Source organism: Sturnira hondurensis, unplaced genomic scaffold (assembly GCF_014824575.4).
Source record: "Sturnira hondurensis isolate 20B ecotype Veracruz unplaced genomic scaffold, ASM1482457v3 Scaffold0021632, whole genome shotgun sequence".
Taxonomy (NCBI): domain Eukaryota; kingdom Metazoa; phylum Chordata; class Mammalia; order Chiroptera; family Phyllostomidae; genus Sturnira; species Sturnira hondurensis.
Window position 1 is genome coordinate 1567478 of NW_028094263.1, and position 27933 is coordinate 1595410.

A 27933-nucleotide genomic window follows, 5' to 3' on the forward strand; every position below is an offset into this window, starting at 1 on the left:
GATGAGAAAACTGAGGCACAAGGAGTGTATAACTTCCCCAAGGCCACACTGCCCACCAGCTGAGTGCGTGTAAAGTGCTCAGCCCAGGACTGACTCAGTCTATGGCACTTCTTCCCTTTCTTTCTGCATCTGCTGAAAGACCCCAGTGTGGGTGTGAAGGGGGGCGTGCCTTCCTTCTGGGGGCTCCCCACTCAGAGTAGGTGAGGAACGACCCCCCAGCTGCCCTCAGAAGGAGGCAAAGGCTCACAGATGCCAAGGTTCCCAATTTCTTGGTGCCTATTGGAGCATCCCTGCTGACCTTGGGAAAAGGGCATCACCACCTCACCCCCATGACCGAAGGCCTGGGCAAGGATACTAGGCTCTGCCCTGGGTAGGGCCTGAAGAGGCGGGGGGGGGGGGGGGGGGGGGGTGGCCTGCAGACTCAGGTGCCTGGTGAGCAGGTGACTTAGTCCTTTTCCTTTGCTCTCTCTTCATCGGACTGTCCCGCCGGTCTCTGGAGAGCCAGCAAACTCCAGAGTCAGCGTCCACTCGGGCTCTCCAGCAGGAAGATGTTTGACCCAGAGTCACCTCGGCACCTCTCTGCCCGCTCAGAGTGCAGGGCAAGAGGCAGAGCATTCTGGAGGCAGAGGGAGAGTCCGAGGGCACCGGGGACCAGGCGGAGGTGCCAGAGCCGGGCCAGCTGCCCAGGCCCCAGCCCCTCAGCAGCACCATGTGACTCCCTCCCTCCCCCTGCTGCCTCTTGTGCTATTTTTGGAGTCACCCACTCATACCCTCAGTTGTCTTAAGGTGGCAGTGCCTGAACTCAGTGCCACCTGGCCCGGAGAAGCCAGCCTTCCTTACTGATGCTTCTCCCCGTCCCCAAGACCAGGGAACCAGGGACGGTGTCGGGGCCCAGCTGGACGTCCCCTGAAAGTCTCCCCTGGCCCAGGAGGGGACCACTCCTCCTCACAGCAGTCTGCAGCTGTGACACTCAGCCCCTTCTCTTCATCGGGGCCTGCAGGAAGGGAGAAGAGTCACTACGTCTATCAACATATTTTAGAAATGTTTAAATTAAACAGATACATAGAGTCATATAATGAGCCCCCCATAGAGCCATCACCCGGCTTCAACAGTCAATTCTCAGCCCATCTGGTTTCACCTACACCCCTCCCGATTCCCCCCTCCCGTTTAATCGCCTCTGTCGATATATCGGTATGTATCTTTGGAAGAGAGTAATTTTTAACACAATCACAATTATTATATCTGGTCACATGAGTAGACCTCAAAGTTAATCATTCCTTAATATCGGATCTATAGAGTTGAAATGCCCAATTTATCATGTCTTTTTTTTTATGATGTATTTGGATCAGGATTTAAACAAAGTGCACGCACTATGACTAATTGACAGGACTTTTTAAATCTCTTTATGGATTCCTGCTCCATCTCTCTCTTCTCCTCTCTCTCTCTTTCCTTGAGGGAACCAGGTTATTTGTTGTGTAATTTTCCACAGTCTGAGTTTTGCTGATGGCATCTTTCACATGTTCCTCTGACCTCTGTACTTCTTGTAAATTGTATTTCCTGCACATTGTTACTTTTCATAAACTGTAATTGGGTCAAGAGTCCCCGTCAGGTGTAGGTTCCCTTTCCTTTGGTGAGACGGTGTCTCCCACCCAGAAGCACAGCAGCCATTGATCTCGGTGCCTCATCCACCTTCTCATTTTTTTAAACAAAATGGTGATATTTAAATTCAATCACTCTTTCCTTTATTAGCTGGAACAATTCCAGATGGGAAAAACTGTCCCTCACTTACTAGTTGGTTGTGGAAATGACACGCAGCTCATATAGGAAAGACAGGATAAATGCTTGACTCTCTTCCTGTGTCCACCAATTTCCAAATAATGAGTTGTTTCCCTGGCATCCTCTCAACTATGACCAATTAGCTTTTTAAAATTAGTAGTATAATTATGAATGTATGGGTTTAAAAGTATTTGATTGCTTCAATCCGTTGTGACTAGTGTCTCCCTTGGTGCTAAGGTGTCCCGTCTTCAGATGCCGATTTGGTCCTCACCAGTTGCAGCATCGGTCCCGGGTACTGGAGGGTCAGGTCTCCACCTCTCTCTCAGCCTTGTCCCCATAAGCTCGTCCTGCCCTCAGCTAGCTGAGTCCCTGTCCCAGCTACTTTGCCACCTGCACCTGTTTCCCCAGATTGCTGCTGGATCTTGGCCCCCCAGTGTCTCAGTGGTTCTCTCTGGTCCCTCGTACCCCCCTCTCCCCATCCCGGTGAATATTTGCTGCATGAATGGTGATTGAATGAACGAAGGCATCTTCTCCCCGGTTTTGTCACATCCCACTTCCGTCTCTACGAACATGTCTCTTGCTCTCTGAGGGCCATGTTTTCTTCGTCTGTGTCTAAAACGGGGGATTATATGTTGTCATGAGGGACAAAGGGAAGAGATTCCCGTCATTGTGATCTGATAGTCGCAGCTGCTTCCCAGACTCCACCCACATCCTTCTCAGCCAGCCTCTTCGCCGCTCCCAGCGAAACAACAAAGGGGTGCAATTTGCCAGCTCGCCACGAGAGGGCGCATCCGCCGGCTCCAGGCCGGACTTGCGCCTGCGCGACTCGAGGACGGATCTCGGGGCTGGCGAGCGGGCAGGGAGGGGAGAGACTGGGTGGTTGCCGAGCGCCCGGCCCCGGGTGGGGGATGCGCGTCAGAACGCGGCGACTAGAGGGAGTGACGGAGGAGGGGACCCACGCCTCCAGCTGTACCTCTTCCTCCCCTTCCGGGTCCAGAGGATGTTCTTCCAAACGGGGAAGAGGGCCCGCGTGGAGTCAGGAGGCTGGACACGATGCCCCCTTCCCCACCCTCCCCATCATTTGTGGCAACCCTCGGACTTCCAAGGGCATCTCTGCGTTTCCCCAGCCACCCCCCGCCCACCCACGGCATTTGGGCGCACCTGCCTGCGGACCAAAGTGTATCCAGTCTCCTCCTTTCATATTGGTGAACTTCAGCCCTCAAAGGTGTTCTTTGAGCCCGGTGGCCGCCCGACGTGGCCCGTCGTGAGTCTGAGACCGCCGAGACCCTCCCTGGCCAAACCCGTTAACTCTCAGAGGAGGGGAGGGACCGCCCGAGGCCCTACAGGCCAGTATCCTGCACAACCAGGGCTGTGGGCCGAAAGCCCAGAGCCCCTTTCCACCGACACTTTCTCTCTGTAAAAAGGGACCAATAAGGGTCGATGAAATAACGGAAGCAAAAGTGCTTTGTGGACCGTCAAGCTCTGGAGAAAGTAAGGGGCCTCTTACTTATTTATAACGGAGAGTGCAAGGCGATCTGCCCAGGGCCAGCCCACTGGTACAGCCTGAGAGCAGGGAAAAGTCAGATTAGAAGCCACCACTCAGTAATAGAAGGATTAGGAAAGTAAAAGAAAGAAAATCTCTGACATATTTTTGCAGATGGTGTGATTATTTATATAGAAAATGTAAGATTCTGCAGGCATGTTGTTGAGTTATTAAGAGAGATCAGCAAGGCTGCTGGACAAAGATTAACATCCAATAAGACACAAAATTCAACAGTGTTTATATACGTGAGCAATAATTTATTTGAAACTCCAATGTCTCTTCAAAAAGACATTCACAATAAAATCAAAATTGTACAGAACCCAGAAATGTCTTGGAAAAGACATTTAAAGATATCTGTGAAGAAAAACTACAGGTTATAAAAGGAATAAATTGAGAGTTGGAGAGATGTCTTAACTTGAGGGATGAGAAGCCTCCACGTTGTAAAGACAATTTCTCCATATTAATCTCCTGATTTAACGCAAATCTGCTAAACAGCCCTAGAGGACTTTTTCAGAGAGCGGAGCCAACTGAGTCTAAAATTTCTCTGGATAAGCAAAGGACCAGGATGAGACTAGACAGTCCTGAAAAGGAGTAAGTCCCTATCGGAGACCAAGATGTATTTGAAAGTGATAGTAATTAAAACAATGTCTAACCCGTGCGGGGCTAGACAAAGAGAGCAATAGAACAGAGTGCCCAGAAACAGTTCCAAGTGTGTGTGGGGATTTGATTTATGAGAGCAGTGGTACTGCAGTTCAGTGAGAAGGAATAAGCTATTCAGTAAGAAAGTGAGTGACACTTGGCTTTTCATAGGAAAAATCCTCACCATCCAGAAAGATTCATTCCAGAGGGATGAAAGACCTACAAGCAAAGAAATAAAACTTTAAAACAATTAGAAAAAAAATGTAAGAGATTTCAGGCTAAGAAAAGATTTCTTAGACAAAAGAAAACATAATTCACAAAAAAACTGATCAATGTTATGACAGTACCAAAAATAAAAATAAAAACAAACTTTCTGCTATGAAAATGCCATGATAAACAAAGTTAAAAGACAGCGACAGCCTGGGCGGTAATATTGGCGGCACACAAAACAAGTAACGGTTAGTGTCCAGGATACAAAGACCTCCTGCAAATCAATAAGGGAAGCGCAGACCTTTTGGGTGCCACCCAATGGCATTCTTTCTTCTCTTCCTCCCTGATAAAACCCCAGTGTGGTGGGAGTCAGGGGTCTAGGTTTTGCTGGAGGGTGGGCCTGTCCCATCCCCATCAGGTAGACAGTGATTGGTTTAAATAGCACGATGATTCAGTTCCTCTGATTAATGATCGGTTTAGGTGTGGACATGCGTGCAACTGTGTTCATGAAGACTGGAAGGGAGGTCTCCTGTGGGGCCTTTGGGAAGAGGCACTAGGGAACCATTCACTATGTTCCAATGTCCAGTCTTCTGCCTCTGGACATTGCTGTCCTCACGAGACACAGGGAGCTGAGCCTGCCATCCCAGACCATGGAGGGGCCCATCTAAGAGGCTAGCCCACAAATGAGGAGGGTATGATAGGAGGATGGAAAGAACCTGGTCCATGAGCCTCTGAACAAACTGACCCTAGAGGTTCTTGTGACATGAGATAGTAAAATTCCTTTTTGGCTTAAATCACATCTAGTCGGGCTTTCTGGTAGCAAAGGCTGCAGAGATACCCAAGGATACGGACATGAGCAATTTGCCCCAAGGAAACCCAGATGGCCCACAAGCATAAGATGCTTGACCTCATAGGCAAGAAATGCAGATGCAAATGAGATGCCACTTCACGCCCATCAGACTGGCAAAAATAAAGTCTAACAAGAGCAGATGTTGGCCAGAATCTAGTCAGACAGACGTCTTGGACAAACGCTAGTGGTGAGAATATAAATCGGTTCGGTCGCTGTGGACAGCAATTTCACAGTCAAGTTGAATGCGTGCCCACCCTACAGCCCTGGCTTTCTGCTCCTAGATATATATATTCTAAAGATGGTTCGGACAAGTACAGTGGAGGAAGTGACAAAGTGTGGTGTATTCGCATGATGAAATAAAACACACGAGTTGAAATGAAGGAACCAAAGACACATATCCGCGTGGCTACACTTCGAAAAAAGTGTCAAGTGGGAAAAGAAACCCGCAAATGACACACACAGCATACACACAGTACGATGGTTGTTATCTACGAGGACATCGTAATAATACAGAAAACATAACAATGTGTTGCTTTCTGGATACTTACTTATGTGGGGAAAACACGACATTGTAGCTAGACATAAGGAGGAAGGAAATTCAGACACGTGCTACAACCTAGATGCAACCTAGGAGGCACTATGCTAAGCGAAATAAGTCAAATGCAAAAGGACAAATACTGTGGTTCCACTTACGTGGGGTGCCTAGAGCAGTCCAGTTCACAGGGACAGGAAGCAGGACGGTGGTTGGCAGGAGCTCGGAGGGGGAGACAGAGAGTTACCATTTAATGGACACGGAGTTTCATCTGGGAAGATGGAAACCGTTCTGGAGGCGGTAGGCGGTTGCACAACCATGTGAATGTGCTTCATGCCACTGAACCATACACTTTAAGTGAAAACGGTAAATGCCATGTTATGTATATTTTACCACGAATAATAATACTTTTGCAAGCATGGGCTGTAACGGATGCATTCCCAATTTGTGGAAGTGGGCAGGGCAGGCCGCGGGGCTGGGGAGAGAGGGGGGTCTTCAGCTCAAACTCTCACGTTCTGTTTCTTTTATATGAAAGACCCCGAAGCAAAAGTGACACAATGCTGGATTTGTAAATTCGATTTGTGATGTGATTCTCGGAACTTTTCAGTTCCGAAACGAATTTTCTTCGTTTTAAAGAAACTTTCCAAATTAAAAGCAAAAAAAAAAAAAGGATGAATAATTTTTCTTGAGAGTTCTGAGAAGAAACACTGCCCTGAGGTGGCAGGATTTGTCCTCCCATCCCTCATCCCCAAGACCACGTGAAGTGCAAGGAGGTGAGTATGAGAGACCGGAGAGCTGGACTTTCGGAGGCTACCCCCGTGCCAGGTGCCACCCCCCGCCCGGCAGAGCCTGGCAGGAGGGGAGCTGGCAGGGGCAGGGGCAGGATGCTCTTTCCCTTGACCCAGGGCAGTGAGGCGAAGGCTGGCGGAGGAAGGTGACTTTGAGAGCCAGCTTCCTCCTCTGCACCCACTGCCAGAGACCCAGAGAGCAGATGAAAAAGAGAGGCCACCATCAAAACTCAAGGAATGTGTGTTATTGACGGCAGGAGCAAGCAGTAGGAAGAATTCTTCAAATCTGCTGAACACAAAATGTATTGCCCAATCTTTCCGGTTGGTTTTTTCCTTTGACCTCCCTGCATATCTCTGGAGCTTCCACAGCTCTGACTGTCTGGGTTGCAAAATACATATTTGCAGGCCTTCTAAGTCTGGCTAAATATAGGCTTTCTTTTAAGGCAACTGATGATTTAGAGAAATCTTTCCTCCGCCCCACCCCTCCCTTGCCCCCCAACACACACACACACTCCTCCTTCCTGGTCTCCTTCCTAGATCTCCAAGAGGCATCGCAACTTTCCTAGTGGCACTGAAGTGTGGAGGGTGAGTGGAAGGAAGGGGGTGGGGCAGGATGGAGGAGGGTCCTAGGGAGCAAGGCAGTCTCCCAGCTGTGGGACAACCCTGAGGGATCCCTCTCCCTGCAGGCGCAATGGAGCACTGAGGAACCAAGAAGCAGGAATGTCAAACCCTTTGGAAGGTAGAGAAGGAGGTCACCCTCACTCCAAAAGATGATTCCAAAAGACTTGGAAGTGCTGCAGGCAGGGGGTGCTTATGTTGCAAAATCTCCTATAACAGATCTTGAAATGGGAGTGTCAAACTCATTTTCACCGGGGGCCAGTCTCGCAGTTGCCTTCAAAGTGCCGAATGTAACTTTAGGACTGTATAAATGTAACTACCCCTTAACTAGGAGCAAGGAGCTCGGCACTGCTGCCTGGTAAAAACAAGGTGCTGGGCCGGATTTGATCCAGGGGACTTGTGTTTGCCACCTGTGGCTTAAAAGGAAACGAGGCCCAAGGAAGACACAGAAGAGACACACTCTGATCCACTTCCAGCCACTCCGCCCCATACGTGAGCACATGTGTGCACACACTCATACATGTTCAGATACATGTGCAATCAATGACAGCCAACACCAAGTCCCCGCTTTGTGCCAGGAGCTTTCCTAAATACCTTATGCACTTTGAACTCACTTCATCCTCATAACCCCATGAGGTCAGTATATCATCTCAATTTGAAAGTGGGGAGTTTGAAGTCCTTCAACTGGGAAGTGGCAGGTTGGGGATTCTAATTAAGATGATCTGGCTTCAAAGCCCTTGTTCTGCTCTGCTCCACAGCGAGAGGGGAAGGCCCAGCTTCGCCCACGATCGGGAGACACACACTGACATCCAGATTAGGCCTTTTGAGGAAATAGGGGCTTTGAGAACAGAAATGACTAGTCCCAGGTCACCCAGCAAATGGGTGGAGCTGGGACTCAGTTCAGCCCTCTGAACCCTTGCCTGGGCTCTTTCCTCCAAACCTGGGTCAGTCACTTTTCTCTCCACATCTCAGCCTTCCTCATGCTCCCTGGGAAGGGGTCAGCCAAGGGCCACTAAAGGCTCTCCAACACTGACTTCTGGGATTCGAGTTCGGTATATAATGCATGCACTAGACACACCTTTCTAGTTTTCAAGTCCCTAGCAGAGTAGGACAGACACAGGAGAGTGACTGGGGAAGGGAACCATCACTTTCTGAGGCTGACTCTCAAAGGCCCCAGGGCTCGGAGGAGAAGCTGGCCTTGGCATCCAGCTGGGGCCTGAGCCCGGGGTGCTGAGCATTTGGGACTTAACACAAATCAGATCTCTCCCTGGCATCATCACCCGTCTTTACAGTAATGCCTAGTGTTTAAAACGAGCAAGCCTCAAGGAACAGGTCAAAGGGTCCTCATCAGATTTGGGGGTAGGTGGGAAACTAGGAAGGGGCTTTATCAAGGGGGGGGGGGTAGACGACCTGTCCTTATTTAAGGCTCCAGGCTTTTTAGCAAGGACTATGAAAGGCATCTCCTTCCCCACACAGGTGGTCATCTGTGTTCTAGTCACTTTCAGCTCAGTGTATCTTCTCAGAGCACAGAGAGGCTAAGTGACTTGCCCAAGGTCACACAGCTAGTAAACGGTGAAACCAGGATTTGAACTCTGACAGCCTAGCTCCTGGGTCAGCTTGGGGAACCACTCCAGTCTCCACGCCAGGGCAAAGATAAGGAAGGAATTTCATTCAAAGACCACAAGGCAATTTGGCCATCAATGCCTCCTCCACAAAGGACAATGGAAAAGGATAGTTAAATTACCCTGGGGTACTCAACTAGAGGAATCAGGTGAGGATCACAGCTTGAGGAGTAAAAATTAGATTTAAACCATCCAATTTGGATGGTAATCCTCCCTAAAATAATAGTCCTCCCCCTCATCACATGTGTGGGAGGTGATGTGCTGCTTAAGGCAGGCCAGGAGGTGATGGAGACAATGCCATCCCCCACCCATCTCCCAGGCCAGCCGGCTTGGTGCCTGACTCCAGGGAAGAAGTGACGGTAAAGCACTTATTGCTCCATAAAAGCTTCTTCAGGAATTTTGGCTGGGAGTGTCATTGAGCTAACCAGGAGCCCATGAAAAAAATAATCCCACTCATTGGCCCCAGCCATCCAAGTTCTGAGCTGGCTCCACCCTCCCGTATCCCAGAGCCCTTAAAGGGGCTTCACTTTTGGAAGTCTCAGGGCAAAGGAGACCCACACATCCAAAGGATTCTAGTTTGATCCGAGGTGCTGCTGAAGATGTTGTTGAGGATCCTAGGGTCCCTGGGCCTGAGAGCTGGTGCTCAGCTCCTCCCCCCACCCTCAGGAACCGTCTTTCCCACCTGGCCAGAAGCGTGGGCACAGACCCCTTGGACTGGGACCAGTTAAGATGACTCACGGGAGGGTGTGGGAGATTCTGGGCAGAACACCCAAGGCCCTGCACCCTCCTCCAATACACACAGAGCTTCTGAGGACACTGGGCCCAAACCCCCAATCCCCAGCGAGGTGAGATTTCCATCTCACCCACATTCATAGTTGGGTTGGGGACTGTGGGGGACCAGTCAAGCCCCAGACTTGAGCTTGGAATCACAAGTCCCAAAATTTGTTCCTGAAAGCAGTCTTTCAAGACAGATTAGGAGGGAGGGGGAGATTGAAGCTGGCTTCCTCCTTCAATCTCCCCAAGGCCAGAGGGTAAAATAGGGAGGGGGAAGTTTCTTGAGCAGCTGGGCGAAGAAGCAGGTGGCCTTGGAAAGCCTCTGGGTTCGTTTCCAGCGCCAGCTCAGAACCCAAATCTTCCCTCTCACTTAGCCTCAGGCTCGTCAGCCTCAAGATTCAGTCCTGTGATTCCCGGCCCCTCCCTGTCCCAATATTCAGGGTTCCCAGGCGGCTTCCCACACCATCCCCCACGCTCTTTTACACGTGCCGACTGGTTTATATCCCACAAAACCCACACACACTCCTACAGTGGAGGGGTGGGAGGACTCTCTTTGACAGCCCTTCTAGGCAAGGGGTGGAGAGACTGGGAGATCGGGAAGAAGAGGAAGAGGATGGAAGGGAAGAGGGCGGGGGAGGAGGCAGAGGCCGCAGGAAGGCCTAAAATGCAGGAAGCAGCTGGGAGTGGGGTGGGGGGAGGCTTTGTGCCTGAGTTATTCTCTGGGTCCTAGGGTCCACAATGTTCACCATTTTCTAGGATGTGTGGAGTGAAGCAGTGCATTTGGACCTGTCACGCGTGGTCAGAGGGCGGACTTCCACTCCCTGGAGGGGGCTGGGGAGAGTCCCAGGCCCCTGTGCACGTGGGGCTGGGGGAGCCTCAAAACAGCTTTCTGGGTTCCCAAGACAGAGGATGTGTAGGTCACTGCCACCCTGCCCCCGCCCCCCGCCCCACACTTGCAGAGTGGCCAGGATCCTTTCCATCAGAGACCTAACCTCGAGCTCTCCCTGGTAAAACTTTGGCCCCAGGCCTCCAAAATTCCTTCCTCCTGTTCGAGAGGCAAGATGCTAGGAGGGGCATGAAGTCAGGGATCTGCCCCCTCCCCGTTAGCCCAGGTGCAAAGCCGGCAAGTTGGCAGTACACCCCCTTCAGACTCCCGAAGGGAAAAAGGGCAGCTCGGGAGACCAGGACCATTTCGTCCTCCAGGCCCCTTCCTCCTCCACCACAAGGCCAGCAACGCTGGGGGGAGGGGGGCGCCAAGGTTTCACACCTTAGAGGGTGGGTGCAAAAGGTTCCCTGTGGGAAACTGCTAAAGTGCAGATTCCTGGGCCAGACCCCTGAGATGCTGCTTCCCAAAGTTTGGGGAGGGCCCACATAACAGAATTTTTTTTTTAAATTTAAAATCCTGGAGCGATTTTGACGCTGATGGCTTTGAACCATGCTAGGGACTCTAAGACCTTCAAGGAAATAATCCTTTGCCCCTCCCCACTAATCTGCCTTCACTTTTGGGGTGAAAGGGGGGCGGCACTGAGACCCCTCGGTTGGACTGCCCCTCCTCAATATACAGTAGGGGTGCGGTTATGTGGTCTGCGAAGAGCCACAGTCAGAGGTGGGGATGGATGCGCTGAAAAGGACTGGCCAGGGTCTGGGGTCAGCGGAAGGCTGTCGGCGAGCGACGAGCGAGAGACCGGGAGGGGGTACGGTCGGGTGGAGGGGAAGGGGAGGGCTCACGAACGCCGGCCCCGGAAATCCGATCCCTCTAGGACCCAGAGGTGCCAGTTCCCCAGCGGCGGCGGCGAGAAGGGCAGCCGCTCGGTCTCCGGCTGCCGCCGCTCGGGCAGAGCCAGAGAAAAGACCGAGGCTCGGGGCGCGGGGGGGAGGGAGGGAGGGAGGGTGGAGCGGCGGCGGAACGGCCCGGGACGGCCGAGCAGCCATGGGTGCCGGGGTGCCGGGCCCCCCGAGAGCCAAGGTCCCCGGCCGGGGTGGGGGGCGCCCGCGCTGCCAGCCCCGCTGACACCGCCGCGGACGATGTGAGCCGGCGCCTCTGCCGCTGCTTCGCGGGCAGGGCGCGCGGTGCCACCGGCCCCGCCGCCGCTTTTCTCGTTGGGTTGGGGGCGACCGGGCCAGGCGGCTGGGGCTTCGGAAGAGGCGCTGGCTGTCTTTGGCAGCTTGATTGGGGGAGGCGACCCACACAGGGCGCTCGGAGGGTTTTTACCTTTTTTTTTTTTAAGCGGCCTTAACTGTCTTTGGCAGCTCGCTTTGGGGGGGAGCCTATAAAAGGCCTTTCGGGGTTTCTTTTCTCGGGGGGAGGGGGCGGTGGTCCCGACTTGGCCGGCCGCCTGTCGGAGGGGGGGAGCGGGCAGCGGGGGCATGCGAACCCGGCTCCCCCCACCATGATGAAGACGGAGCCGCGGGGGCCCGGGGGTCCCCTCCGGAGCGCCTCGCCGCACCGCAGCGCCTACGAGGCGGGCATCCAGGCGCTCAAGCCGCCCGACGCGCCCGGGCCCGACGATGCACCCAAGGCAGCCCACCACAAGAAATATGGCTCCAACGTCCACCGCATCAAAAGTATGTTCCTGCAGATGGGCACCCCGGCCGGGCCGCCAGGCGAGGCGGGCGGCGGCGCGGGCCCCACCGAGGCCCCGCGGGCGTCCGAGCGCGGCGTGCGCCTGTCGCTGCCCCGGGCCAGCAGCCTGAACGAGAACGTGGACCACAGCGCCCTGCTCAAGCTGGGCACCAGCGTGTCCGAGCGCGTGAGCCGCTTCGACTCCAAGCCCGCGCCCTCCGCGCAGCCCGCGCCGCCGCCGCACCCGCCGTCCCGGCTGCAGGAGACGCGGAAGCTGTTCGAGCGGAGCGTCCCGGCGGCCGCGGGCGGCGACAAGGAGGCGGCGGCGCGGCGGCTGCTGAGGCAGGAGCGCGCGGGCCTGCAGGACCGGAAGCTGGACGTCGTGGTGCGCTTCAACGGGAGCACCGAGGCTCTGGACAAGCTGGACGCCGACGCCGTGTCGCCGACGGTCAGCCAGCTCAGCGCCGTCTTTGAGAAGGCCGACTCGAGACCCGGCCTCCACCGCGGGCCCGGGCTCCCCAGGGCCGTGGCGCCCGGGGCTCCCCAGGTCAACTCGAAGCTGGTCAGTAAGCGGTCCCGGGTGTTCCAGCCGCCTCCTCCACCGCCCGCCCCGTCGGGGGATGGTCCGGCCGAGAAAGAGCGCGGCCCCGGAGGGCAGCAGCCCCCGCAGCACCGAGTGGCTCCCACTCGGCCGCCCCCCAAGCCCCGGGAGGTGCGCAAGATTAAGCCGGTGGAGGTGGAGGAGAGCGGGGAGTCGGAGGCCGAGGCGGCGCCCGGGGAAGTGATCCAGGCGGAGGTGACGGTCCACGCGGCCCTGGAGAATGGCAGCGCCTTGGCAACCACAGCCAGCCCCGCGCTCGAGGAGCAGAAGGCCCAAGCGGCCCCCGAGAAAGAGGCGGCGACCGTGGCGGCGCCTGAAAGAGGGGTGGGCAATGGCCGGGCCCCGGATGTGGCCCGGGAGGAGGCGGATGAGTCCAAGAAGGAGGACTTCTCGGAGGCAGACTTGGTGGACGTGAGCGCCTACAGTGGGCTGGGGGAGGACTCTGGGGGCAGCGCCCTGGAGGAGGACGAGGACGACGACGACGAGGATGCGGAGCCTCCCTATGAGCCCGAGTCGGGCTGCGTGGAGATCCCGGGGCTGTCCGAAGAAGAGGACCCGGCCCCGAGCCGGAAGATCCATTTCAGCACGGCGCCGATCCAAGTGAGTGAGCCCCCCGCCCCCGCGCCGCCCCCGCCCAGCGCGCGCTGCCACCCCCACCTCGCCGGCGGCGTTCGGCAGGCTGAGTCAGCCTCTGCCACTCAGCCCCCTTCCCACGAGTTACCACCCCGAGGGGGGCGTGGGGGAGCTCCAGCTGTTTGTCAGAAAGGGATAATTTTCATGCCCGACACGGGGGCGGCCTGCTCGGACCTGCCCTTAGGCTCGGCTGCCTGCAGCCCCGCCCAGCGCTCACGCCGCACAAGCCCTGCCCGCCCCCTAGGGTCCTGAGACACCTGCTTTCCCTTTCTCTCCCAGACATTCTTCCTCCAGAGGTGCCAGAGGCAGAGGCTTGGGCGGTGGGAAGGTGTGCGTGTGCGTGTGTCCCTGTGTGTCGTCCGTATGCGTGTGGAGAGCTCTCCACAATGGTCTTGACCCCGCTCCGGGCGGGAGGGCGGTGGGGAGCCCGGGATCGTTCCCTGTGACTCCCTGGATAAGGCTTGTAAAGGATGTGGGAGGGAGGAGCCAGGAACTTCCCGAAACCGAGGTTCAGGTAGTCCTTCCGCCATCCTGCCTGTAGCCCCTACTCCAACTTTGCAGAAGTGAAACAGGGAAGCAGTTCTTTGAAGATGAGCTGGCCTGGGGCCTTGTGACTGGGGGTGGGGGAAGGCCAGGACTGCGGCATTTCTTGGGGTCTGTGTGGGTCGAAGGAGGGGAAGTGTTGGGTTCTAGGGGGAGTAGGCACTCTGTGTGGCCCTCCAGGGGGCCAAGCCTTGGGCAGGTCAGGGAGGAGAGGGTGGGGCTGGGAACCCCCAGGGAACCTGGCCCCAGCCTGCATGCCTTTGCTCTCGTCTGCTCACTAGGACAGACTCCATGGCCTGGGCAGGCCCGAGTGCCCTTGTCACATTCTCTGGACAGGGATGGAGGCTGCCCCCTTTTGGGAAGTCTCAGTTTGCTCTCTTCTGTCCCCACCACCACACTTGGTGATTGCTTTGTAGAGCGTGCAGGTGCCCGGAGTTCCTCAGGACAGTGCTGGGTGGGGGGAGGGGTGGAGGCATCCCCTGGGGAGACTGAAGAACCCCAGGCCTGACCCCCTACTTCCTTTCAACCTCCCATTTTTGACTGGCACACTCAGCCCAGATGGCTTGTTGTTACCTCCCCTGGTTCAGTGGCCAGGTCTGCAGGCCCCTGGACTTGCCTGGGCCTGAATCCTGCCTTCACCCTCCTTGGTCAAACCCTCAGCTGTTTGCTCGCAGTTTCCATAACTGCTCCTGACACTGAAGCTGTCCCAGCTTCCACTCACTGGCCAGAGTGTTGTAACCTGCCCCTCTAGGCAAGAGTCCTGGCCAGCCTCTTCCCCTATAGGACCCTACAAGTCCTTTCTCAGCCCTTCCCTCCCCCTGAGGCCACCAGATCCTGGAGGGAATGGAGGATTATGGTGGTTTCTGGGACCTAAGGAAGGGGGTAGGACCCTGAGGAAGTGGGGACCCTGTCACCAACTCCACCACTAGTTCTCTGAGCCCCCTGACCCCCGCAGAGGTGGCATTTGGTCCGTCAGTCCTGGGCCTCTGACTGTCTATATTTGACACCTTACCCTGATTTTTGGGTAAAAATAGTACACGATTTGGAGCAGTGCTCCCGACTCCCCGGTGACTGTCACTGGCCCGAGTGTGGGAGCAGTGGCAAGTGGTGCCACCCTATTGTGTCTGACTTTTGACCTTGCTGGGAGTTCTTCCTCTCCAGCCCCAGCAGCAATCCCCACTTTTCCCGCTCCCTGCCCCCACCCTGCACAGATACTAAGTCCTGGGCCATGTGTCCTGCTGATGACCCAGTTATTGCCTTTATGGAGGCTTCTGAGGACAGAGAGCCCAATTCCAGATTGTCATATGGGGTGTGGGGGCAGGGGACTGGGCTCAGGGCCCTCTGATAGGCCGGGTGCATCATGGTGGGCAATGTGAACGGCGGTATGGGCAATGTGAGGCCCACAGCCTGGGCCTCAGCCTGAGGCCTGGGTTTCCTGCGAAGCAACAGGATTTAAAAAAGGATGAGGGCAAAACCCAGGACAGGCTGGGGGGGTGTTTTAGAGGTCACTGTGTGTTTGTATGTGCACACGTGTACACGTGTGTTGTGGAGGAGGGTGACCCAGGCCACCACAGAGACTGAGGCGGACACCAGCGGACATCCAGGCTCACACCAGCTCTTGTCCTAGGGCCTGGGGCACATGTGCAATGGGGACAAAGTCATAGGTCACCCAACTGCCAGGGCCTAGCTGGACGCAGTCTCATCCTGCCCTCCCACTGGCTACCCCAGGGCCAAGGGCCTGGCATCTTGCACTGTGTCACACGGGCAGCCCTCCCCCAGGGCCAGGTGTCAGGAGGGCTGTCCAGCTGCCACTGCACAGCTGGTGATGAGCTTTCAGGGTCTGAGCTTGAGTCATTCTGAAGCTGTGAAATGGAGGAGAGTGAGTTTAGTGGCCACATAACCCCCACCCCCAGCTGCACCCCTAGGCCTGTGAACATCTCCTGGGAGGGAGCCTCCAGGGTGCGGGGAAAGGACACAGAGGAGTCCACACTGAAGCTGGGACATAGGAGTACTGCTGCCTGCCATGGACCTGGGACTAGAGGGGGCCCCAGTAGGGGCCTCGGTGCAGACAGTGCCCACTGCAGCTCCTCAGGCCTCGGGTCCAGCCGCCTGACAGAGTTGCTCCTCACCCCCACTTAGCTGACTGTCATCCTGCAGGCGATGAAGCATGGCACCCCAAATAGTGCTCATTAACCTCCCACTGGGGGCCCCCTTCCCCGGGCCCAGAATCAGGCACTCCCACAGAGCCCTGCTCTGTCTTTTCTGTTCTTTGGAGGAGGAGGGTTGGGTTGGGGAAGCCCCTTTTTGCTGAGAGACATGGGAAGCGGGTGACAGCACAGGGGCACGGCAGGGGACAACTAGGGAGAGCTGGCCTTGGGGCCACCATGAAGGCTGGGTTTCCTGTGGACAGTGTCAGAGAGGCTGCCACCTCCCGCATGTCCTTGTTTCACCAGAACCCAGTGCACTTGGGGGTAGGGGCCAACCTCTGAGGGCTGAGCCAGGCCTGGAGGGAGACCGAGGCCCTGCAGGGCCAGCAAGGCCATGGGGTTCTCTCCCGCTCCTGCCACTGAGGGGCACCTCAGGGGAAGGCCTGCTCTTTCTCCGTGAGGGTGGAGGTGGTTCTTCCTGCCTCCCCAACTCTGGCCTCAACTTCAGGGTCATGTCAGCTGGGTCCTGGGTGCCCTTCTGCCTCCCCATCCCTGTCTCTCCTGCTCCCCGCCCCCTCCCTGTGTCTCACACCCGCTCCCTCCTCCCTCCCATCTGGCATCCTCAGCATCTCTGTTCTTTCTCCCCTCCTCCTCTTCCCTCTCCTCCTGCTCAGCCTGTCCCTTCCACTCTTCTGCCGTCTGTGTCCGTCTCTGTCTTTGTCCACCCTCGCCTTGGCCTGGTCTTCCCTCATCTCTCACTGTCTTTTTTTTTTTTAATGTATTGATTTTAGAGAGAGAGACATTGATTTGTTGTTCCCTTATGTATGCATTCATTGGTTGATTCTTGCATGTGCCCTGACCAGAGGTCAAGCTTGCAACCTGGGTGTATCTGGATGGCGCTCTAACCAACCGAGCTGCCTGGCCAGGGCCTCATCTCTCACTTCCTGTTTGCCCCTGTCCATGTGTCTTTCTCTGACCTGGAGACCTGGGTCCCTGAGTCTGACACTTCCTCCAGCACAGCCCTTCCTGCCCCCCTCCTGTGGGCCTGCTCATACCGTCTGGGCTGCAGAAGAGAATAACCGGATTGGACAAGGCCGCATCTCTTTCTGTCTTGCCCCGTGGGCACCAGGACTAGAAGGACCTTCACTCCCAGCTGGAGCTATGGTGGGGCTGGGGGAGGCCGTACCTCCACCCGTCCGGGGGTGGAGGCAGCCTGTGGTAGCAGGGGAGTATCGGCAGGCAGCACGACCTGCCCTCTTGGCCTCCCCAGGCCCATCCCACCCTCCCCCTCTGACCAGTGACCCTTCCCCAGGTGTTCAGCACCTACTCCAATGAGGACTACGATCGTCGAAATGAGGATGTGGATCCCATGGCGGCCTCTGCAGAGTACGAACTGGAGAAGCGGGTGGAGAGGCTGGAGCTGTTCCCCGTGGAGCTGGAGAAGGGTGAGAGGCTGGGCCGGACCCCACAGGTTTCCCTCTCGTTCCAGCTGCTGCCTCGGGCCTCTGTGCTCCCACAGTCGCCAGGTTCCCGAGGCACCGTGGTCTCTCCTGGGCTGTGTGTTGGCCAGACATGAGGGGCGTCCTGTAGGGGCGGCAGACATGGGTGCAACAGTCATGTGCGACTATGCGGCCTTCTGTGCTGTAACGGGTCCTGGGGAGGCATGAAGGGACCACAGTGACAGCAGTCGGGAGACCTGACCCAACTCGGGGAGGGGGGGTTCCCCAAGGAAGGGATGCTCAAGTTGAGCTCTGAAGAGGAGGTGTTCAGGGGAGTCTGCAGGAAAGAGAGGACAGGCTGGCTGGGTTTGGATAGTGGAGAGGGGGGAGGAAGGGAATGCAAACAAGGCCTCGGAGACCCAAAAGGGTGCTTTTTTCCAAGATGGACTGGAAGCCTTTGCGAGGTGTGGGAGAGGTATTCTAGAAAGACCATTCCAGACTGTGATGTGGGAGAAAGGTGCCGAGAGCACTGTGGTGTGGACGAGATGATGGCCGTGTGTGCGGGAAGCGAGCAGACCTGTGAGGCCCTGGAGAGGCAGAATGGGAGGATCTGGCGGTGACTTGGCTTGGGCAAAGGCTGCGTGGGGGAGAGAGGAATCTAGGTGACTCCCAGGCCCCGTGAGGGAGTGGCAGATGGGAAGAGCCTGTCTGGGGGCGAAGATCATGAGTTTGGATGTCAGCAGCCCATGGGACCAGGGTTGGGGCGGCTGTGGAGAGGGGAGTGGGCCTTGAAGGTGAGAAGAGCAGAAGCTTCCCCCCCGCCCCCCCCCCCCCCGAGGCTGTGAGTGTGGTTGAGAGCTTGGAGAAGAGGAGAGCCTGCCGCCACCCCCGCCCCACCCCCTCCTCCACATACTCAGCTGCACACATGCACAGGGCAGTCTCTGGCCCTCCCATGTCGGTCTCCCTCCCTCGGCAGGCCCTGCTGCCCGTCAGTTCTCTGGGTGGACAAAGGGTGAGAGGGACCCAAGAGCATCCTAGCTGACTTGGCAGAGGGGGTAGACAAAACCGCACCCTGACGCAGTGTCAGGACACTCGAGAGCATGGGGAACTGTTCCTGAGGTTGGGGCCACGTCCCAGAGTGAGGGTTGAGGGTCAGGGGATCTCTCTCACTCTGTCTCCTACAAGCCCGGAGCTAGAGTTCCTTGTCCCTCCCTTCTCCATGCCCCCCCCCCACCTTCTCACCCCGCTCTGCTCCACAGACTCTGAGGGCCTGGGCATCAGCATCATCGGCATGGGGGCCGGGGCAGACATGGGCCTGGAGAAGCTGGGCATCTTCGTCAAGACCGTCACTGAGGGCGGCGCAGCCCATCGGGACGGCAGGTACGCCTCTCCCTTTCCCGGCAGCTGCCATCTGTAGGGTGGGCCGCTGGTCCAGGACGAGCCACTCCCTGTGCGGGGCTCGGATGTTCGTGGAGGGGTCCTGTGCCCGGTGCTGGCCTTGGCCTGAGGCTGCAGCAGTGAATGGCCCAGGTGGAAGCCCCAGTCTCACGGTGCTGGCGTTCTTGGGGGGCTGGAGATGGGGGCTGTTTTGGGGTTTGGGGTGTGTGTTGGGCTATGGTCGCGAGAGCATGAGCGTGGAGGCGCTGGGCTTGGTGGAGTGCATCTGAGCATTCTTCCCCGAATTCGGCAAACATCCAGTCTCTGACTGTGCCCTGGGGCTGGTGCCAGGCCCTGGGGAACCAGCAATGAGGACCTTGCCCTTGTGAAGCATGTCGTGTGGTGAGACAGACATTCAAGTGGACACCCAGAAAACGGGGAAATGGAGGAAAAATACAGGGTGCCATGAAGGCATAAAAAGGAGGGCTTGACTTCTCTGGGTATCAGGGAAGGCTTCTTGGAGGAAGTGACATAGGAGCTGAGACCTGAAGGAGAACAGAAGTTAGCTAGCCTAAAGGAGTATTATGTGCAGGAGGTTGCAGGCAGTTATGGCTGGAGCCTGGAGAGCAAGGGGACCCCAGGGTACGGCCTGGCTAGAAAGACTGGCGGGCGTGTGCCTGGAGAGGAAACTGCTGCTTGCATGTGTGATGTGCGCCTGTGTTTTGGCATAGGAGGTGGAGGGGGGTGTCTGGGCTATAAGGTTCTGGGGACCCTGCTGGCATCCTGGAAAGCCTGGGGACCCCTCTGTGTGTGTATTGCACCAGGGAAGTGGGAAGGGCTTTAGGGCACCTCACGGTTGTTAAAAGTTAGAGGTCGACATCGGGGGCCTTGTGATGGCACCTCCAACCCAGGCCCTTCCATGTGACAGAGGTGAGGGAGTATCCCTGTGGGGGCCGGGTGACTTTGGGGTCATGTTGCTGGAGGTGGGGTTGCCTCGTGCAGAAGCATGGGGCAGGGACAGTGAAAAGGAAGGTGAGGGCCCCTGCTCTTCCCCTTACCCCCACCTCATTTGGGCTTTCCAGAGCCTTTCCCCCGGCCCTCTGATTGGCAGTTTGGGGACTGTGTGTGCAAGTACAGAGTGTGTCCACGAGCTCACGCTCACTCATGGGGCATATGGCGACGAAGTGTTTACAGTAAGCTGTTTCCTCCGTTTCCACATGGGAGCCCTGAGAGAAGGCCTGGAGCTCCAGGGTAGGCGGGAGTGGAGGAGGGAGAGGGGTCAGGGGTCCCTTCTCTCCTCCCCGCCCCCCAGCAGGCCAGGCTGGGCCACCCCCATCCCTCTCCTCCTTGTGTGGAGAACAAGGGCTTCCAGCACCACAGCTGGAGCGCACTGGGGGCTGTGCACCTGTGTCAGGGCGAGGCGACCCTGTGGGACAGAATGTGAACACGAGTGTGTTGTGTACGTTTTCAAGGAAGGAAATCTTTAGACTCAGGTCTGAGCAGATGTGTGTGTGTAAGAGGGCTATGGGCTCTTGCGGGTGTGCATGGTGGCAATGAGCTCTGTGGCCGTCACTGCTCTGTCAGGTGTGATGGAGGGGGGGACGAGAGTGTGATTGTCACGGGAAAGGAGCTTGCCGCTACTCCTGGTCCTGGACACCTAGGTGTGCTTTGCTTACCCAGGTCTCACTGCCCACAGGTGAGTCTGGCTGGTGCCTGATCCTCAGGCCTCATACATTTTGTGCAGGTAGACAAAGTACCAGGTCCCTGTGAGGACTGAGCCTTGAGTTTCTGATGGGAAGGGGGCCCCTCTACCCTAACAGCACAGCTCCCCTCCTGACCCTCCTAACCATGTCACCTCCCCTAGGATCCAGGTGAACGACCTCCTGGTGGAGGTAGATGGAACCAGTCTGGTGGGAGTGACCCAGAGCTTCGCGGCCTCCGTGCTCCGGAACACCAAGGGCCGCGTGCGGTGAGGCCGGAAGCACGGGGTGGGTGGCTGTGGGAGCAGCAGGAGGCTCAGCCCTCCTCCGTCCACTCTGCCTACTTGCCCAACAAGCACAGTTAAGTTTCTGGGTGGTCCAACCTATAGAGGAGGCCCCACTGCCTCCCTGCCCGAAGGAATTGCTGGGCCCACATCCCCTGCCTCAAGCCTGCCTTCCCATCCTGAGCCCTTGATCGCTGTGGCCACCAAGGCCTGCTGTCCACTGCACCTCCGAACTGGCCTCCTGGGCTCATTCTTCCCCCTGCCTGTCCTGACCCATTCATTGAAGAACCGAGATGGACAGGAAGAATGCCATGCAAACGGGGGTCCCTCCCCTGGGCATTTCACCCCTTCCTCCTCGTCTACCCCGTGTAATCCTGGGAGCACTTTCCTCCCCAGGCCTGTCAATTAAGGGGGTTGTGTTAGAAGCTCCCCATGTCCGTCTCTGGAAAAACATTTAGGGACCATTCCCTGCCCCCCGGCAAGAGGGGCACTGCCCCCAGGAAAGGGTGGTGGAGGGAAACAGGATGTGGGTGGCCACGGAGAGGAGGGGCTGGTGCCTGGAAGTTCCACTATTTCCTTTCCATCCTAATCTCTGGTCACCATCATCCCGCCCCTTCCTGGAGCTCAGGGCCTTGGAGCCTATACAAGACACCCCTCTACAGCCTCTGCCCTCTGTCAGGGGGCGGTCAGCTTTGCACCCCCTGCCTCGTCTCCTCCCACATGGTGGGGTCAGAACCCCTGCGCTGGTAGCTCCTGAACTCATGGCCCCTACAGCCCAGACGGAATTTGAGCTGACATCGCCCCTCCCCCAAAACTGGCCAGGAGGGCTAGTGGGCCTTTGCCTCTCCTGGGAAGGAAACCCAATAAGGGCCCCCAGCTCCTCCATTTATTATTAACATTCTGCAGCCTCTGGACTCAGCCCTCTCATTTCACCTCCCCTGGGAGGGCCTGGGTGTGGAGAGAGGAGCCCCAGCCCGGAGGATGGTGGCAGAACCCGGCTGAGGACAGAAGCAAAGGGGATGACACTGGTGCCCCCACAGGTTTATGATTGGCCGGGAGCGACCTGGCGAGCAGAGCGAGGTGGCTCAGCTGATACAGCAGACCCTGGAACAGGAGCGATGGCAGCGGGAGATGATGGAGCAGAGATACGCCCAGTATGGGGAGGATGATGAGGAGGTAGGGAGTCCTATCCTGGCTGCCAGCCTCATCGCCCCCTGGTGGCTGCATGGAGGTTTACAGCCATCTTCTGCCTCTACCCCTTCCCCAGGCCTTGTGAGGAAGCCCAGAGCACCACTCCCTATCCTAGGGGAGCCCCTGGTCTCAGAGAGGTGATGTAGTCCCTTCTCTCCAGTGTAGTAGAGGAGGCACACCCTCTTTTTTCAAAGAGCCTTCCTTGTCCTACAATGGAAGTACAGTTCTTCAAAGAGCCCACACTCTGAGGGGAAGGCATAGGCCGTTTCTTCAGGGGTCTCAGTCTTAGGGGGGAATTACCCATGCCTTCAGACACAGGCTCCTGGTATGGCCCCCAGTCTGACGGGGGAGGCTTGAGACCCCCACTAAGTAGCTCCCAGGATGACGTGGGCAGAATGCTGCCAGCCTAGGCCCTGGTCGTCAGGCCGAGGGAGGCTGGGACAGGCAGGGTGCACGGCCTCCTCTCTCCTTCGCAGACGGGAGAGTATGCCACTGACGAGGATGAGGAGCTGAGCCCCACGTTCCCAGGTGGCGAGATGGCCATCGAGGTGTTTGAGTTGGCGGAGAATGAGGATGCCTTGTCCCCTGTCGACATGGAGCCCGAGAAGCTGGTGCACAAGTTCAAGGAGGTGGGAGGAGAGGGTCCCCAGGGTGGTGGAGGGTAAAGGTAGGCCAGCACCCCTTCTACGGCGCCACCTACCCCAGTGAGCGCTGAGCACCTGCCCCTGTCCCCGCAGCTCCAGATCAAGCATGCTGTGACAGAGGCGGAGATCCAGCAGCTGAAGAGGAAGGTGAGGGGGTGTGGAGGGATGACCCCTGCCCTCACACCTGCACACACTGACACGTGCCTGCCATCCCTGCCCCCCACAAGCACTACAGGGCAAGCTATTCTGAGGCGGGGGGGCAGCAATAGGAGCTTGAGCTCTGGGTCCATCGGCCCTACTAGTCACTTGCTGCTCTGTGTCTCAGTCCCCTCACCTATAAAATGGGGTAATAATACCGCCAACACCATGGGATGGTTATGACGATTAAATGAGATAATACATGGGGAGTCCTTAGTACAGCATCTGATACATCACAGGTGCTCAATCAAAGGTTGTGCAGTTGGCTACAGTATTATACTGAAGCGTGTGAACTTACACACTAGATGTCTTCATGTTTGTGTTGGTCCACACGTTTTTTCTACCTATAGGGCCAGGGTACATGCAGACTGCCCAGAGACACACACAGGCACACACCAGCCTGGGCCCCTGGCACATAGCACGCCCTGAGCCATCTGCAGACAGGCACCCGCTCTACACAGGCAGGACACGGAGATGGCAGACCCTTGCTTCACATGACCTCACACGACCTCACACCCAGGCGCATCGGCCTGGATGTGTAGACGCTCTGCTCTGATGTAAGAGGCACAAGGTATGGCCATCGTGCAGGAAGATTGTCACAGGACGTGTGCCTTCTCACAGAGACGCTGATGCTCCCAGATGGTGACACACACACAACATGCACAATCACACACATGCACCATGCACACCCACCCACACAAGCGCGTTGGAAGCTAACACCTGTCAGCATGGAGATGCACAGGATTCGTATTAAAAATCTGTGTTGGGCCACTGCTGGGCCTGGACATTAGGAGGCCGAGCTCCTGTGGGGCTTCCAGGGTGGTGGGGAGAGGCAGGGGTGCGCAGAGCCATGTGAACACAGTGGACCAGGTACACGTGTGTGTGCATGCCCACATGCAGGCTTACACCCACTGTGCATGGGGAGAGGGGAACACAGGGCTAAGCCTTGGGGGCGGGGCAGGGTTTAGATGACTGAGGCAGAGGAAAGGCATCGCTGGAAGGAGACAAGCTCGAGCTTGGAGGCTGCCTTCGGAGGAGGCCCGTGGGCTGGTGCAGCCCTTCCGCTGGGGGAGAGGTGGGAGCAGAACTGGGTTGCCAGGGTGGGCTGTCGCTGCGGTGTCCTGGCTTCCTCCTAAGGACTCTAGCCTTGGACCTGTGGCCATCTGAGGGCCATAAGGGGGAACGTCACTGCCTTGGAAGTGAGAGGTCATGAAACTAGGTGGGAAGGACTTGGAGGCCAGGAAACTTGGAGGCATGTGTGAGCCAGGGCTGCCCAGAGTATGGCAGAGAGTACGGAAGGGAAGGGTGGGTTGGAGCTTCATGGCTGAGGTAGCGATGACTGGCCAGGGTCCTGGGTGGATGCAGAGCGTGAAGGGGACAGGGTGTCAAAGGTCTGTCCCTGTTTCCATCAGTAAACACCTGTCGGGTGCCTTCTAGATGACGGGCAAAAGCAGATGCTTGCCCTCACGCAGCTGAGCGTCTGCACGCTGACGGCTGTGTCGTTACAGACTGACATGAGGCTGTGTAGGAGAGGACTGGGTTACTGAGCTCCTGGAGCTCCTGGTCCTGCTGGGGGTGGGGGCAGGGGGCGGGGGACTGTGTGGTTGGAGGTACTCACTGGAGGCTTCTCCGGGGAAGTGAGACTGAGCAGACCACCCAAGGGTGAGTTGGTGGGAAATGATGAGGCAAGAGGGAGGGGGGATGGGAGCACTCCAGGCGGGGGGGGAAACATGGGCAAACGCTATGTGCCAGGAGGAAACCTGGCAGCCTGAGGGTCTGTAGGAAAGCTTGTGTGGCTGGAGTTTAGGGAGCGAGTGGCGTTTGCAGCCAACAGGGTTGGAGGGTAGGGGCTTGAGGGACGGAGGTGAGATGATGGCACCTTTGAGCAGAGGTGGGCTGGACAGGAAAGGGGGAATGGGCTTCTGTGGGTGGGGTTGGGGTCGGGGCACGGGACTCATGAGGAGTTGGAAGTGATGTTGGGCTGGAGCTCAGGACTCAGGGCTCTAACTGCACAATGGGGTGTGGGAGGTGAGAGAGAGAACAGGCCTCCAGGACTGAGCTGTTGCAGCGGCACTGGGGTAGCCAGGGAGCTGGGAGAGGAGCCAGGCTGATTATTGGAGACGCTGCGGAAGCAGGGACTGGTCGGTAGGGCCAGAGGTGCAGGGAGGGGACGGAGGGCGTGGTGACCTTCACCTGCCCAGCTCTTTCACATCTGCCTCCTCACTGAGGCCCTTGTAAGCCTGGCAAGGCAGGAGTCACACCTGTTCTACAGATTGGAGAACCGAGACTGAACAGAAGTTGCCTTGCCCCCAAGTCACAGAGCCAGTCAGCGACTAACCCAGGCCTCCTACCTCCCGGGAGTGCGCTGCAGTGTCAGGGACGTGGGCTGGGAGCTGTGAAGCTGAGGTCCCACCTCTTCCCTCTCCGGTTTCAGGCCTCAGGCTCAGCCAAGTAGGAGTGAGTAGTTGGGGAGCAGTGGGTTCCGTGTCTGGGGAAACATCCAGAGGCTCTGGCACCAGTGCAGGATGAGGGTACACCTAGGCTCCCCGGGGGCCCCCACCAACTGGGGGCCCCTCCTCCTCTCTCAGCTGCAGAGCCTGGAGCAGGAGAAGGGCCGGTGGCGGGTGGAGAAGGCCCAGCTGGAGCAGAGTGTGGAGGAGAACAAGGAACGCATGGAGAAGCTGGAGGGCTACTGGGGTGAGGCCCAGAGCCTGTGCCAAGCTGTGGATGAGCACCTGCGGGAGACGCAGGCCCAGTACCAGGCCCTGGAGCGCAAGTACAGCAAGGCCAAGCGCCTCATCAAGGACTACCAGCAGAAGTATGTGGCCATGGGGTTGGGGGCTGGTGGGGCTGGACCCAGGGAGGCTGAGGGGCCTGTGGTGGCAGTCCCTCCCCACCCCCAGCAGAGCAGGGAGGTGAAAACACAGAGGCTGGAGAGCCCCGTGGTGGAGGTACCTGGGCCCAGCATGACCAGGCCCCAGGGGCATTGGGAACACCTGGGCACCCCTGACCTGGGAACAGGGAGAGGACAGGGCTGTCCAGTTAGAGGTGAGGACCCTGATACTTCCTGGATGGAGGCCAGGCCACACCCCCTTACCCACCCTCTGTCGTCTGTCCCCTACTGGTCACCAGGGAGATTGAGTTCCTGAAAAAGGAGACTGCACAGCGCCGGGTTCTGGAGGAGTCAGAGCTGGCAAGGAAGGAGGAGATGGACAAGCTCCTGGACAAGGTGGGCCCAGGGATGCCTGAGGGCAGGGCTGTGGGGGAAGCGCCGCCCACTCTGGGTCCTGGAGGGTAGCAGGGGGGTCATGCTGCTGGCCAAGAGCTCAGGGCCTTATGGGACAGAAGGGGCAGGGCCCAAGCCTAGCGCCTAGGCCTGACCCCCTCTCCCCTTTGTTTTCTAGATCTCAGAACTGGAAGGAAACCTGCAAACACTGAGGAATTCCAATTCTACTTAACAGGAATCTTTCCTTGACCAGACAATAATTAATCCCCTCCCATTGTCCTCCCACCCCGCCCTCAATATTCCACCCCACCCCTAACCAGCCTGGGGACAGGTGCCCCAACTCCCCCACCCCTCTGCCCCACCTCCCCCAGCTTCAGGGACCAGAGGGCCCGTATCACAGGCCCCATTATGGTGGCCCCAGGCAGACAGGTGGCTGGGAGGATGGCCTCCTTCTTACCCTATGGGGCTGAGGCACAGAGGTCGAGGGATGCCAAGGGCTGGCCTGGGTGGTGGATGGACAGACACAAGGACCTGCAGACCAAACTGCCAGACTTTACAACCTCCAGCCTTTGTCTCTGGACTGGAATGGGGCTGGGGGCTCTCCCAGCATTTCACCACCTGGAGGCTGCTCCCTGCCCACAGGGCTCCTTGACTTGAGATTCTACCTTCCTGGCCCTTCTTGCTCCCCCTCATTGTGCTGTCTCTGTTTCATTCTGATCCTCCTGCTGGGAGGGGTTGCCTCCACACCTCCTCCCATCCCTGTCTCCCCTCCCAGGAGGGGTGGAGTTCACCCCAGAGCCTGGAGGCTGGGCCCGGCCCTGCACTGATTTCTCATACATCCTTCGGGGAAAGGGGAGTAAGTAGAAAAAGCGGGGCGGCAGCCCTCAGTTTCTCCTTGTGCCTCCCCCTTGCCCTTCCCTGGTGCCAAATAGCCATAACCTCTTCCTGGAACTGTTCTGTGGCCTCTCTGGCATCCAGTTTCCTGGCTAAGCCTGGGAATGCCAGGGAGGAGAGGTGGTCAGCTTAGAGGGCCTGGCTGCAGAGAACCTGGTCTTAGGCAAAGGAGCATTTCTTACTTAGAGCCAGGACTGGCCCTGCCCAGCCCTGCCCTGCCTTGCCTCAGGCCACACGGGAAAGCCTTGTACTAACACCACTGAGGTTCAGCCTCACCCCACCCACAACCACACCCTTCCGACGTGCTGACTGGAGGGCAACATTTTACTACTAAACTTTTTGGAGACCAGGGCTGCCCTGCTGACAGCCTGCTTTCGAAGTGGAATTGACTCGTTTCCTCACTTTAACCCCAAATTGGGGCTTGGACCAAGGGAGGTGAGACCCCTGCCCAGGTCCCCTCCCCTTTCAGAATCCGTCTCTAGTTTTGCCCCTTTCCGATGCCCTCGCCCCAGCCTGGGTTTTTGTTCATTTTTTAAGTAGACAACCCCTGTCCCATCCGTTTCGCTCCTCCTCGTCCCCTATAAATAGACCATGCCACCGATCAGTATTTCTTCCCTCTCCCCTTCCCGTCCCCAGCCCTCTCCCTACCCCCTGAAAGAGCTGGCTGTCTCGGTGCCTCGCCCGCCCCGTGCACTTCTACGCCCAGGCAGATGGAGGGGGCGGGGCCGGGTGGGTGGGGCCGCGGGCGCTCCCCGTTTCTCGGGCTGGTGGCTATCCCTGTCCCACCCTCCGCAGGACTGCGTCTCTGTATATAATATATATATATGTATGTATTGTTCCCGGTTTTGTACGGACCATGCCCTCTGTCAGGTCGTCCCCATAAAAGCAGCCCCCAGAGCCTTGCTGCCTGGTTTCTTGATTCCCGGGAGGTGGGGGGGAGGGAGGGGCCGGTGCCTGTCTGTGCCCAGTGGTCCCCTCCCACCTTCAGTGATTCTCAGATCCTGGTTCCCGCACACACCCTCTACTACCATTGTCTCCATCAGCACCCATGCTTTATCCATTCCAACTGGGCAACGCTGGGGTTTCTAGCGAGTTCCTTAGGTGCGCTGCCTTCCTCCTTGTACAAGGCCTCTGATGGGAT

General features: G+C 57.4%; 1 protein-coding gene across 1 annotated transcript; it reads left to right on the forward strand.

Moving 5' to 3' along the window:
• Positions 1-11238: 11238 nt before the first annotated feature.
• PPP1R9B (protein phosphatase 1 regulatory subunit 9B) lies at positions 11239-27690 on the forward strand. Its single transcript, XM_037033392.1, has 10 exons — positions 11239-13116; positions 17152-17284; positions 18538-18658; positions 20520-20624; positions 21680-21815; positions 22307-22459; positions 22568-22621; positions 25261-25490; positions 25805-25901; positions 26077-27690. The coding sequence occupies exons 1-10, from the start codon at positions 11743-11745 to the stop codon at positions 26128-26130; spliced, it is 2457 nt and encodes an 818-aa protein (XP_036889287.1). The 5' UTR covers positions 11239-11742; the 3' UTR covers positions 26131-27690.
• Positions 27691-27933: the final 243 nt, after the last annotated feature.

What these genes read in the sequence shown, in the direction of transcription:
- PPP1R9B (XM_037033392.1), top strand. Translation starts at nt 11,743, where the DNA reads ATGATGAAGACGGAGCCGCGGGGGCCCGGGGGTCCCCTCCGGAGCGCC. An exon ending in TCAGCACGGCGCCGATCCAA is followed by an intron (nt 13,117 to 17,151) that starts GTGAGTGAGCCC and finishes ACCCTTCCCCAG; the next exon opens with GTGTTCAGCACCTACTCCAA. An exon ending in TCCAGCAGCTGAAGAGGAAG is followed by an intron (nt 22,622 to 25,260) that starts GTGAGGGGGTGT and finishes CTCCTCTCTCAG; the next exon opens with CTGCAGAGCCTGGAGCAGGA.